This window comes from Mytilus californianus, unplaced genomic scaffold, assembly GCF_021869535.1.
Source record: "Mytilus californianus isolate M0D057914Y unplaced genomic scaffold, xbMytCali1.0.p SCAF_4, whole genome shotgun sequence".
NCBI lineage: Eukaryota > Metazoa > Mollusca > Bivalvia > Mytilida > Mytilidae > Mytilus > Mytilus californianus.
In genome coordinates, this window is record NW_026262690.1 from 41257412 (window position 1) to 41271132 (window position 13721).

At 32.7% G+C, this 13721-nt stretch overlaps 1 protein-coding gene across 1 annotated transcript; it reads right to left on the reverse strand.

Moving 5' to 3' along the window:
* Window positions 1–1561: 1561 nt before the first annotated feature.
* Window positions 1562–11881, reverse strand: LOC127738052 (uncharacterized). Its single transcript, XM_052249134.1, has 5 exons — window positions 11844–11881; window positions 7246–7363; window positions 6511–6551; window positions 3945–4019; window positions 1562–1981 (listed from the first exon to the last, which is right to left on the reverse strand). The coding sequence occupies exons 2-5, from the start codon at window positions 7302–7304 to the stop codon at window positions 1647–1649; spliced, it is 510 nt and encodes a 169-aa protein (XP_052105094.1). The 5' UTR covers window positions 7305–7363; window positions 11844–11881; the 3' UTR covers window positions 1562–1646.
* Between the last annotated feature and the right edge of the window lie 1840 nt (window positions 11882–13721).

The window sequence follows — 13721 nt, forward strand, 5'->3', positions numbered from 1 at the left end:
TCTGTTCCAAAGTTGCGAAATTGTGCTCTGGTTAACATTTTTAGTTCTGGCTACTTCACTTTTGCCCCCGGCCTGGAGACGGCCGATAACGATATTTCGAATAGCAGGGTCCAACCTTGGCATGGCAGCGTTTTAACGTTGTGATGAATTAAATCTTCAAACTTGGTCATTATATGCGCAAAAGTGTAACAGTTGAGTTGACCACAAAACTCTCGTGAAAAAAAACTTTATTAAAATTTCGCGGCGAAAAAGGTCATATGCACTTTTAGCGAGTCGCAAATTTCATGTGGCAGAGAGCCAAATCAAAGAACGGGCATTTAAAGTTTAAAACCTACCTGTAAGAATTCGAAGATGCAATTGACTGTTTCATTTTACCTTGTAAAATATATATTTTGCATTTTGAAAAATTCATCCGAGCTATGCGTTTCTTTTTTTTGAACAGTATTTGAAAATAAGAAGATATGGTATGATTGCTAATCCAGAGACAAATGACGTAGAAGCTAGCAATTGTAGGACACCGCACGAACTTCAACAATGAGCAAAACCTAAACCACAGACAGTGTAGCAAGCTATAAAAGGCCCCGAGATAAAAAATGTAAAATAATTGAAACAAGAAAACAAAATAACAACTTATAAAGAATAAATATGAACTTTGGTTTAACTCGGCTTAGGATCTAGCGCATGAACTGCCGCACTCAGGGCAATTTTAAAATGATTATGACGTCATTATGCCACCAGACCTGCAATTTATACAGTCCATACGCATGTTCTGCTGCAATGTTGCTATATAAAAATGAAAAGTTCTCATAAAGCTTACTCCTTAACCGACCATTATTATAAAAATACTAAGATATGGTCTGTTGTCACTTCCATGAAACGAAAAAAAAAAATATGTAGTAAATACAAAATAAAGCATTTGTGGGTGAATAAGTAACATTAATTAAAAATGTATTAATACAACTGCAAGAATATTTTATTACTGCATTGCATCTCGATATATGAAACAACAAGGTACATATGCTAACTGGAAACGTGACTTTTACTTTGGTTACCTAGACACATACTGTTCTTTAATGTCCTTGATTTTATAAGGAGTAGTAATATCAAAGTTCCATGATAGACAGGAAGAGGTAAATTTATGAGACTGAGGTAACTGTGGTCGTAGTTTTTAATCAATTGACTTATATGAGCAACACGACGGGTGCCATATGTGGAACAGGATTAGCTTTCTGTGTTTTGTGTACCGTTGTTTGTCTTTTCGTCGTTTTTCGTTTTTGCTAGGGCATTGTCGGTTTGTTTTCGACTTGTGATGTTGAATGTCCCTTTAGTATCTTTCGCCCCTCTTTTTGTAATACTTGAAAAGTTATAACATGTTTTGTAATTGTAATTTTTGTTTAAAGCTATTTAAAAACAAAAAACAGTATTTTTGTTAGTCTTTGGGGTTTTGTTTTTGCTTGTTATTATCAGGGTAGGGGACAGGCAACTGACTCCAGTGTATTATAAGTTGTTACCCCTCTCTTTACAAATCTACATTCCTTTTTAATCAACAAGAAATCCTATAGAATATATTTCAAAATCCTATATTTAAGTTCTTAATCTGATTACACATAATAAAGTCTTCAGATCATCGATTCAATGTCTTAAACTTAATTTTGATAAATGTCCTCAATTGAGTAATTACAGGTTTGAATTACTCCGATTTCTACGGGAAGACAGCCGTCAGATTCTGATATTATACTGTCAAACGAAGACCAAGAATCTTTTGCTGAAAAATCCGTTATATTTTCAGATACTTCAATGTCATTATCAATTCCTGTTTCATTGGCTTCAACGTGCAGAGTTTGGCTGTTTTCAGCTATGCTGCTCACTTCAAATATTTTACAGTGATGATGTGCACGTTTTGTGACAATAGCAATGACTAAAGCTATTACAACACACGGTATTGTAATCATTAAAATTTCTTTATATAAGAATGTGGTTCCTAAAAAAAAAAATTATTGTTATAAGCTTTTAATTATTATTTCTACTAAAATGCATTAGAGTAAGGAAACAAAAATTATTCAATAATGTGTGTTTTTAAATCATATAAAGAAACCAATAGTTCTTGGGTTTTATAGTCATTTTGATAAAGGTTATGATTTTACTGTACAGCGCTGTTTGACTACTTGTATAAAAAATGACAGGTTGCAAAAATATTGTTTATATCATGCTATTAACAAAATTGTATTACAAAGTATATATCATCGAGTTTCATTTGGAAATTTGAATTTGAACTCACTACGTCTGTTAAGATTATTCGGGGAGCAAGACTCAATAATTTGACTAGAAAAAAGTCATAATAGAGTTTTCTGAAAAGGAAACAAAATAGCTTTCATTTAAAAAAGTGGGAAATGATAGAATATATGCATGTGAGCATCGCGTTGTCGTCTTGCACCATTGGAAAATGGATAAACTTAACCGTACAAACTATTACGAATGTTAACTGTTTTAGCCTATCCTCTTTCAAAATTAGATATCAAAAGCTTACTCTATTCAAGAAAACCCAAGTAGAAGAAGATATAATAACATTAAAAGTTTCATTTAAATCAACATGCATGCATTAAAAATGACTTTACCTCTCAAAGATTTCAGTAAAATCTACGATAAAATCTCTGTCTCTCTCTCTCTCTCAATAAGTTTTTCCATTTACATAATTATGTACGTTGTTATTCCACATACCGAGAACATACAATGTAATGATAAAATACTAATGAAACCAGTTCAGAATGTTACTTACCATATAACTTTGAACCTCGTGGCTATCGATTCTCCTACGTATTTTTTTATTTGGTGGTTTTGGCTGTTTTTTGAAAGTTCATGTCTAGACACGGACAATTTATGACTTCACATTAAGTATAAATACTTGTTTAATATGACAGACTTTATTTTTGACAACTTGTTTTTGTTGCCTTGCCGTCTCATATATGATAACCAACTTATTGTGTGACTAAATAATTTGTTTTTAACTTTTACAACGTAAACAATACGTTATCAAAGGCTTAACGCTTGAACATGTGAAGATATACGTCTGAGAGATCAGTGAGATGTGAAGAAAAAAGGGTTTAAGTATAGTATACGTGTAAGATTTTGATTTTTGATTTTTTGTGTTTTAACGCCACTTTTAAGAACCGCTTTTGGGCTATTTCGTGGCGGCCAGTTTTTATTGGTGGAGGAAGCCGGAGAAAACCATCGACCTTCGATAGGAAAACTGACAATCCTAGTCAATTAAGATTGGAGTCGAGTGCACCCGCACGAGCGGGGTTCGAACTCACAACCTCAGTGTTGAAGTAGTAATTACTTAGACCATTCGGCCAACGAGGCCCCTATACGTGTAAGAAGTACATTAACTACTTTAACTAGATGAATTGGATATTGATTGAAAGATTGAACAAGTACATTGTATATCCCGGGATGGATTAAACAATGTTTAACCTGGTTTTAAATTAAAGTATGTAGCTTCAAACAGTATCAATCAATGAGAAATAACAGAAAGCTGGTTAAAGGTGCAGAGTGAGGGGAAAGATGGGCGTTGATAAATAACTGTAATAATCGTAGCTCATGTTATTAAAACGAAACAAAATTAACGACGTTCCCTCAGAAAGCTATGATAAATGAAGATGTAGACTAAACGCTTATAAGACAGCAACCGAAAAACACAATAAAATCACAAAAGATATAGAAATCAAAATATAAAGTCTTGAACAGTAGACATGCAGATGTTAACTACATGTATCAGACATGGTCGGAAACTAATCGATACAGACATCTTTCACCTATGCCCAGGACGATAGGTAACCTTTTTAAGGGGTTATATCAAGGTTTACTATAAACCTTATTTAATGGTGGTTTATTATATTTCAAAAGGATGCTGTGATTTTTTAAAACACTACAGATTTATAATTTACCTCCAATTGTTGAATCTTTCGAATTCATATCATCTGTAGTAGACAGGATATTTCTTCTTGTGGTATGTTTATACTCTAGTAAATTATAAGAATAAGGCAATGAAATACAAGTACACAAATATAAATCAGATTTATTTTAAATCGTCAATGTATCTAAGAGACTGATGCCAAAGGAGATTGACAATCCACAAGTAGAAATAGCAACCCGATTGTTGTAATGAAAATAAAGAATAACCGTCAGTACCTGTGAACACCCTTTGATCGGTAGTGTACTTTCAGTTTGTGTCTTTGGTCTATTTGTTGGTTGTTAGTTTTTATTAACTTCGTACTGATCTGATGATTCAACCCCTTTTCAAATGACGTTTATATTTCATTCTTATGTTGTTTTGTCACACCACTGTCCAAGGTTAGGGGAGAGTTTAGCGCTCACATGCCAAATATATCGTCTATCCTAATTCATGTCCCTGTAATACTTTGATTGTCCTTGGTTATTTTATGTCATATTTAATTGTTTTTCGATTATTGTTGTTTCCTAAATCTTTTATTTAAATTGTTTCACAGTTGTCATGTCGGGGACTTTTACAACTGATTATACGTTATGCGTACCTTTTAATTTAGCTGCTTGCATCATGTCCTTTTGATTCTGGTGGATAGTTGTTTCATTGGCAATCATACAACACATCCTTATTTCTATATATTCATTAAGTACGTTGAAAACCAATAAAAAAAATCATGTAAAAAGATAAGGTATAAAGGCGTTCAACCCCAAAAGGGTCAACATTAAATAGGTTTAAACTGTAAGGAGTATATGAGAATGAATATCCAGAGGTACAAACGGTGTAGTTGATAAACAGTGGCTCTAACACAGAAGAAAAGTCAAACAGTTCGTTCACTATAATTATACTGATTAATAGTTATCTCGAAACAACATTTTAAAAGTTATTCAGTTAATTTGAAAAGTTCTAGCTACATCTTTAAAATGCATAAATTGCATATCACACTTCCGGGATTGTAAGAAACTAAGAAGCTATTAAGATCTTTGCTGCATATCAAGGCGATTATCTGAAAAAATATTTTATAAAGACGTTTTCCTTAACAGCGTTCCTGATAAAAATAAGCTTTTTTGTGCCTGTCCCAAGTCAGGAGTCTGTAATTCAGTGGTTGTCGTTGGTGTTTGTCTGTCATACTTGTTTTTCGTAAATTGTATTGTTATACATAGGCCATTAGTTTTCTCTTTTGAATTGTTGAACACATTTTTCATGTCCGGCCTTTTATAGCCGACTTTACCACAGGTTTTTTTTTCCTTATTGTAATGTGATCTATAATTGCTTATATCCACGTCATTTGAACACTAATGGATAACTGTCTCATTGCAATCATACTACATCTCCTTATTTTTATAAGTTAAAGATTTTTAACCAAATTATACCACTGTTAAAGTAAAAAATCAAGTTAAACTTTTGTAAAAACAAAAAAAAAATATCATGAGGGTGTGGATAGAGTTTTCATAATAGGAAATAATGAGCCAAAACATTCAGAATAGTAAAACAAAGATAAATAAATAATACATGTATATACTAAGAGAAACATGGGTGCTAAAATATGAATAAAGAATACTGGGCAAAAAATAAAGAAAGGAGAAATATGGCCCAAACATTAAGGAAAAGAGAAATGAAGACCCCCTCTGCAGACAACTCGATTATGAATGACAAATTTACGTTTTCTATAAGGTATTCGGTTGCTTCGATTATTGCTTTAGTAACGTAATTCCAATTTTACAATGTAAACAGTCATTGGCAAAATATATCGAGTGAATGCAAAACTGGACGATTTGGTGCCCTTTTCTTCCTAAAACAAAATATATTTCAAACTATCTGATTGTTAGAATTAGATATTGAATGTATGTAATTTAATAAAACAATGCTGTATTGGTTACTGATATATCCGTTTCATGGGTTATTCAGTCGTATGGGTTTTACAGAGTATGATTTATTCCTTCCTAAAATTAGAAATTTTTATCAACATTCGCTGTTCCTTTTTATGAAACAAAGTTGGACCCATTAATTATATATGTTCTGAAGTTAAGAATGGGGAATACTAGTGTAAACTGTAGAAAAGTCATCTGTTTCTTACTATTGCAAAATCAATTGATAGATTATAAGTGTTTACGCCTTGTCAGTGCATATTGGTCAATTTACAGCGAAAATCCATATTTGATAAACATAATTATTTATTTAATGCAAAATTTATAAATCTTGGATTGAAAGTTGTTACTTTTACTATTTTCCTGAAAATGATGAAGAACTACAAACTTGCATTGTTTAATTATAAACAGAAATTTCACGTAGTTTTTTTTTTTACCACGCATCAAACTGTGTAGAAATCGTTTGTAATAATGTTGCATCAGTTAACTAATTACTAATTTTTGTGATAAACTTGTAAATACTAGTTTTATGTTACCAGTGTTCAGACATTTTTATACAGTATGATATAATTTGAAATAAAATCAGACATACAATAACAACATAGTATCATTCATTTTTGCCAGAAGATTAATAAAACATACCATCACCACCATTTGGAACACATCCTTGTGACGACTCACATCTGAAATAATGAAGTTGTATATCTTTGTTGGTTAAAGATTATGAAGAGCAACATGCACCGAATTATTCGTCAGTGAAATACCAAAAATACCAAACTCCAAGGAAAATTCAAAACGGAATGGCAATAAAAGTAGATAGGGGGAAATCAGTAAGTCATGAGCTCAACAAGACTAGGAAAAATCATGCCTTCCGGTCACAAAAAGATTGGAGTACGATTATCGTACTTAGACTCAAACTTCAACTAATCAAAATACTGGATTTGGTGTACAAATTTTGTACTCCGAGTACTGAGTAAAGTTTTATGCTGAGAGTCCTGGACTCCAACATGAGTATTTAACAATTATGGACATAAAACAAGCTCTGAATCGCAATGATTCTACGCCATTGTTAATAGTTTTAACAGAAACTACAATATATTTGGCATCCACACCAAACTCATTGAAGGACAACACAATTAAGGTATAAACAAACATAGCTATTTGGCATTGATTTATTGAAAAAAAAGTTACACCTGTTCTTTCATAATAAGAGGGTCTAATAAGACTTAAATTATTTTCGTGTAATTTTACTACGACCACCTTTTTTACTTATACTGGCTCATGGTTAATAATAACAGTATTATACTAAATATTTTTTTTTAACTCGAACACAAATCCATAGCATTTAATGAAAGTCTTGATTACCGTTTTACAAACCTTTCATTTTTTAAACATTCACAGCTCTTTGTGCATCTATGCCCATAAAATCCACTCATACATGGTTTACAATAATATTCATTCTCACCACTTAATCGTACAGTTCCAATTTGACATTCTGTTAAAAAAAAAATCACAAACAAACAAACAATCGACTAAAAATGTAACAACCTTACAGTACATCAAGAGTGAATAACCGAAAAATCTGTTGTACAATGTTACCACTAAGTATATATAAAAAATGTCCTTCAAATACCAGACTTTGTTAGAATTGGATTTTTTTAACTTGCATGCTTCACCTCTACCACCAGTACGTCTAATACAGCCACCACCGTTTGAACATACTATTGTATAATTAAAGCCTCTCAGTCAAAATACGACTTAAAAATGAAATAAAAAACATTTGAAAAGGGTCACATAGTCCACTTTGAACACCTTAAGCAGGTCAACTCCAGAAGTTGACGTTCTTATATTTAGCTCAAACACTTAATGGCCGATTCTATCAAAATCACAGAGTAGGAGATCTATAAACACAAAGTTGGCGTTTCTATCTTTGCCCAATACAGAAGGTATAAAATGATCCCGATAGAGCCAAGGGCCATACGGCAGAATAAATATCTGTTTTTTTTAACTTTTCTATAAATCTCAAATGAAATTTCAACCATCCTACATGACCCTTTATATAAGAAAAAAAAGTAATCCATTGTATTCCCTCAACCTAAACGTGTCGTGTTTGTCTGTACATATCCTCATTCGATGCCAACATCTCCCATGAAGATTACTTTAAAGCCTGTACGGAATTCAAGTACTCGAACATCATTTGATATACGTAATGGAGGTTTAATCCAACTCAATTAAAATGCAATTAAACATTCAATTAATAACGCAATTGCTATTTAATGATAAATTTTGCAACGAGCCACATAAGGACCCCTCAGAGAGTTGTTACAAGGGTTCTTTAACGTGCCAAGAGCTTGCTACTCTTTAACATGAGGAATAGGATTTATCGTTGCCATTCTGACCGGACATAGCTTCGAATTTATACATCTCGCTCAGCCAAAAGGACCCCCTACTTTGGCATGTGTTTGAAGAAGACCAAGGGATTACCATATTTTTATTCCACAGTTAACTCTTGGGGGTCTATAGAATTTCCATTACTTATGCACCCTGCCTCTATTATCAAAGTGCTTCACACTAATACAGAATTTAAGGATGGAAGTATATCAACAGATATGTTCTAAAAGCTCAAAGACACCAATTCCTTTTATTCATTAGTTGTCACCCTAAACGCTACTAAGTATAAAAGTATCTTTCCCATAGCTAGCTTTTCAAAATTAAACGAATTTGTTTCTCTAATTTTCATGTTTTTTTTTCACATTTCTCGATCGGTGTGAGAAAAATATTTCTCGTCTTTAGTGAAAACTTTGTTCTCGTCGAAATTCAATTATGACGTCAAATTTTCTTGGTTTCTTCTGAATTTTCTATTGTGACGTCATGAAAAAAGGCGACCATGCCTGATGACGTAACATAAAAAGAACATAACTTTCTGCAAATCTTTGAAAAGGAAAAATAAACTTTGTTTAGATATCGTCTAAAAGTCATTAGAGAAACAGATTCCACCACTATAACTCGTGTATAACGATATTTCTCCACTCTCAACAGTTAAATTTTAATTATTTAAAAAACTCGACAGGCCTCGCCCTTTAAGTATTAAAAATTAACTGTCTCGAGTGGAGAAATATCGTAAGACACTTGATGCAGTGGTGGAATCTATATTACACAATGACACCGTGGCAAAGTGAACAACTGTCAAAACGGGGCTCCATAGAAAGAAACATAGTAGGTTTCTCTATTGTAAACTTATCAGCCAAGATAAAATTTTATGATATAAAAAAATACAGGTCAACTAAAAAGTACCATCGAACTTTTGAAGAACTGTAACAGGTATTTCAGGAAAATCGAAAGAAAATTGAATATTACCTTAACTAGTTAAATTACGCCTTTGGAAACCAAAAAATTAAAACTTGCTAGTCGAAGGTAAGTAAATAAGCTTCGTCGTCAGAATGTTCGTCTGACTTACAAACGAATACTGTTTATACATTCTTTCAACAGAAGTGCCTGTTAAAAATCAGAACAATGGCGTTAAATGCTCAATTGATTCCACGGAGATCATCTCTGTATGTTTTTTTCCCTAAAGGGACAGTGTATGAAGACTTTGACTTGCTGTGTTTCGGATCCTTGTACACATATTCAATTGATTGTATCGTATTGACGTTCCCCTTCCAGAATAAAGATTTTGACTGCTACCTTTTGCTGATGCTAAATGTGTGCGACTCTCAAGATTACAAACGCAGATCATTTTGCCAAACGATGTGCAGATTGTCTGACAGGAATGGTTTTAGTGATGAACAAAATGCATTGGTTTACTTTAAATAAAATCATTTGATATTGTGTAGGACATTTTTTCCCACATTTTCCCGAAGATGAAGCCCCAAACAACATCGTTTTTGTGTGTAAATCACATTACATAAAGTGCTTGATAAAGGAATTAGATATTGACAATTTGAAAACTCAAAATAGACCCCACGACACTTACCAAGTAGGAAATGATGAATCATAGGTCTGTTCTATGTTCCTTTGCAATTTCAATCAAAGATGAAGAACTGTATCTTACTACACTTTATTGGATACTTAAATTACACAAGTGTCCTTACAAACGTTATATTGCTGGGGCCTCCAAGTGCTCCACGAAACCTCTTTCTAACTTAATAACATCAAACTTATCAGCAGTCAAAGCCGGGCTTCAAAGTTATTGTGAAACTACATACTCTAGGGGCGGCGTGAATCAGTAACATTTCAAAAGATATGTTAGAGTACATACAATCTAAGTCTCTTTCATCCTGCAATAGTATTTAAACATTTGACTTTTCTACCGTTTACACGAGTATTCCTCATTACAAACTAAAAGACAATTTGAAAGAATTGGTCGTGCTTTGTTTCATAAAAAAGAATGGCCAACGGAGATACAAATATCTTGTCTTAGGGAGGGATAAATCGTACTATGTAAAAATCACTCTGATTTAAGCGAAAAGTTCTCTGAAACTGACAATGTAAAGATCCTTGATTTCTTGATTGACAACATATTTGGTACGTTTGGATGACGGGTTTTTCAACAAACAAGAGCATTCCTATGGGAACCAACAGTGCTCTATTTATTGACCAATTATTCCTTTATTAATACTTCATTACTTCAAACAGGAGCTTCTTATGTAAATGAAAAGAAACTATATCAATATCCTTCACGTTCCGCTATATAGATGTTGTGATCTTACTAAATAATTCATTTGTTGACTATCCTTTTGAACTTGAAATAAAGGATACAACATATTCAGTTAAGTCTGTCTCATATCTTGACGGTTCAACGGAACTCAGCTATGAACAAAACATCGAAATATTCTTCGCAGTTCAAATATTCATAGCAACAGATTTGTCATATGATTACAGAAATCTTGTTCAATAGGCCTACAGTGCATATTTATATCTCAAATACTTGTGTCCGTTCAGAAACAGGCACTTAACTATAGTATTTCTGATATTTATTGTAACTGTTTTTTTTCCTCGTCTTGTGTTCTCAACATTATTATATGTTTTGTTTGTTTTCCATTAAGTGTAACATTATTTAATTTTATACATTCTACATCTTGAGTATTAAACATATGAAAAACTTAAAATAACAAAAATACTGAACCCCGAGGAAAATTAAAACCGGAAAGTCCCTTAGTATCAAATGGCAAAATCAAAACCTCAAACACATCAAACGAATGGAAAACAACTGTCATATTCCTGACTTTATACAGACATTTCCGTATGTAGAAAATGGTGGATTAAACCTGGGTTTATAGCTAGCTAAACCTCTCACCTGTATGACAGTCGCATGAAATGTTCTTAAATTATTTGTAGTAGGAAACGGATTAATATATGTTAACAGCTTGTTTCCGGATCCTTTTGATTATTCAATTGTATTAATATGTTAATATCAAAATATGTATATTATTTAACTTGAATATAATTAATAAAATATGTTTACACCAACTATTTGAGTGGTACTTTGTGGTACTTTGTTTGACTGCCGCAAGGCATTTCTCTGAAGAATAAATCATATTTTTTCAAGAAGCAGTCCAAATTTCAAATCCTAACATGTCCAGGTCATATCCTATTGCCAAGCCTACTTGTCAAAATTATTGTTTATTTGTTCTCGTCCTGGTTATGCATCAAATAGTGGCCACAGGTAGTGAAACTAACGAGAATTAATCAATTAAATAACAAAGGCCGATCAGTCGAGATACAACACAAAATAATAAAATTATGATAGAAATAAACGATATACTACTAAAAAAATACTGTTATAACGCAGATAATTAAAATGTGAACTATTATACATGTAGTAGTTTACATTCTTGTCATTTGGTCTGTAGTGAATACATGTCTCATTCATAATCATGTCATATTTCTTTATTTTTGTATGCAGGATTCATCTTTTTTATATAGATCTTGTTGGACAAGAGTATAGAGTTTTAAACAATGACTAAGCGTTTTACCTTCACATTTTCCATCTTTTTTATAGTAATAAGCACAACACTCTTCGCTGAAATAAAAAAAACACATTAAAATCCTTGGTTAATACCAAACAACCAAATAATATGAATTATAATCAATCATTTAACTTGATCAATTTAAATAAAATTGCAATTAACAATATGTTTTCAACAATCAAACAATCCATAAATAATTTGGAAAATTCTATAACAGTACAGTAAACTTAACCTATGTTACACAGATGTATACTTCGTATTTCACTGAAAATGTATCGGAATCACTATTCTGCTTTAACCTTAAAAAAATTGTTGGTCATACTCATAACCTAGCCTTGTGAAAGCCAAATACACAGACATTAGCGCTGAAAATATGATGCATGCTCTATTGACATGCATCGCATGGTATTAAAATTAGTAATGTAAAACTATACGCTTAATCAGAAGGCAGCATCATTGATAAAACGTTAAATCTTGGGAACATTTTGATACATAATTCAGGTCTAGTTTCTTTGTGAAGGTTTTTTTCTCGCTTATATCCCATGAGGTATATCCCACAATCGAACAATACAATAGCACGAAGCGATAAGTTATTTGCGGAATTGTATTATGCCTCACATAATGGTATTACCAACTCCTCTACAGTTATGTACACGATCAGAAAGTTACAAATACGGATAACAGAATCAAACGTATGAAAATAAATCATTTCTCAAATGGTGTCTCAAGTCTTTTTTTTTCAGTTGTTTTGTTTAGTGTGCTTTTAATGTGCGTATTGTTATGCGTTTACTTTTCTACATTGGCTAGAGGTATAGGGGGAGGGTTGAGATCTCATAAACATGTTTAACCCCGCCGCATTTTTGCGCCTGTCCCAAGTCAGGAGCCTCTAGCCTTTGTTAGTCTTGTATTATTTTTAATTTTAGTTTCTTGTGTATAATTTGGAGTTTAGTATGGCGTTCTTTATCACTGAACTAGTATATATATTTGTTTAGGGGCCAGCTGAAGGACGCCTCCGGGTGCAGGAATTTCTCGCTGCATTGAAGACCTGTTGGTGACCTTCTGCTGTTGTCTGTTCTATGGTCGGGTTGTTGTCTCTTTGACACATTCCCCATTTCCATTCTCAATTTTATTTGTTTCGATTTTATGAATCAAGTCTTTTTCAACTAATTTTTATAGCTTGTTTTTTTATGTTAGGTTGTCACACCACTGTCCCAGGTCAGTAGAGGGTTGGTGGCCCGCAAACATGCTCATACCCGACGCATTCTGTATGTGTTTGTCCAAAGTCAGGAGCCAGTAATTCAGTGGTTGTCGATGGTTGCTGTTTATCATATTTGTTTATTGTGTAATAAATGAGACCGGTATCAAGGAGATTCTGAAAATGTCTTAAGAAACTGAATTGCTCGGAACGCATGTCGATTGGTGAATTTGTAGCCATTTATCATTGTCCAACCTACCATTATATAACAAAGAAAGAGTCTAATATTGTAATACTCTCAAAGGGAGCCTCATTGAACGTCAAATGGCCGTTTAATTAATGCAAATAGACCCTTGACTACCACCAGTTTGGGAAGTGCAATAGTATGCAAGTCACTGGCTATGAAATTCAAAAGAATATATGTGAATGTATGTACGGATATTTAAATATTCAAATTTGTATGAACATGACATAAGCATTTTTGTTGAACAATTACAAGTTAACTGAATTAAGATTTAGATTAACGGTGGACATAAAGACAAATCATTTTCAAAAATGTATTTGAAGGAAATTTTAAGTTTCTGGTTTCCGAACGCTGACCAACCATAAAAATCAGTTTTGTCACCCTTTTCTGATGTTAGTAGTATTTGTTTGTGTTAATTCCAGAAATCTCTAGATATTCTAATTTC

Excerpts from the sequence above, each read along its gene's own strand:
- LOC127738052 (XM_052249134.1), bottom strand. The coding sequence starts at position 7,304 with ATGAGTGGATTTTATGGGCATAGATGCACAAAGAGCTGTGAATGTTTA. Across the intron at positions 6,552-7,245 it reads GAATGTTTAAAAAATGAAAG|ATGTGAGTCGTCACAAGGAT; the intron begins GTTTGTAAAACG and ends TCATTATTTCAG. Across the intron at positions 1,982-3,944 it reads GAAAGATTCAACAATTGGAG|GAACCACATTCTTATATAAA; the intron begins GTAAATTATAAA and ends TTTTTTTTTTAG.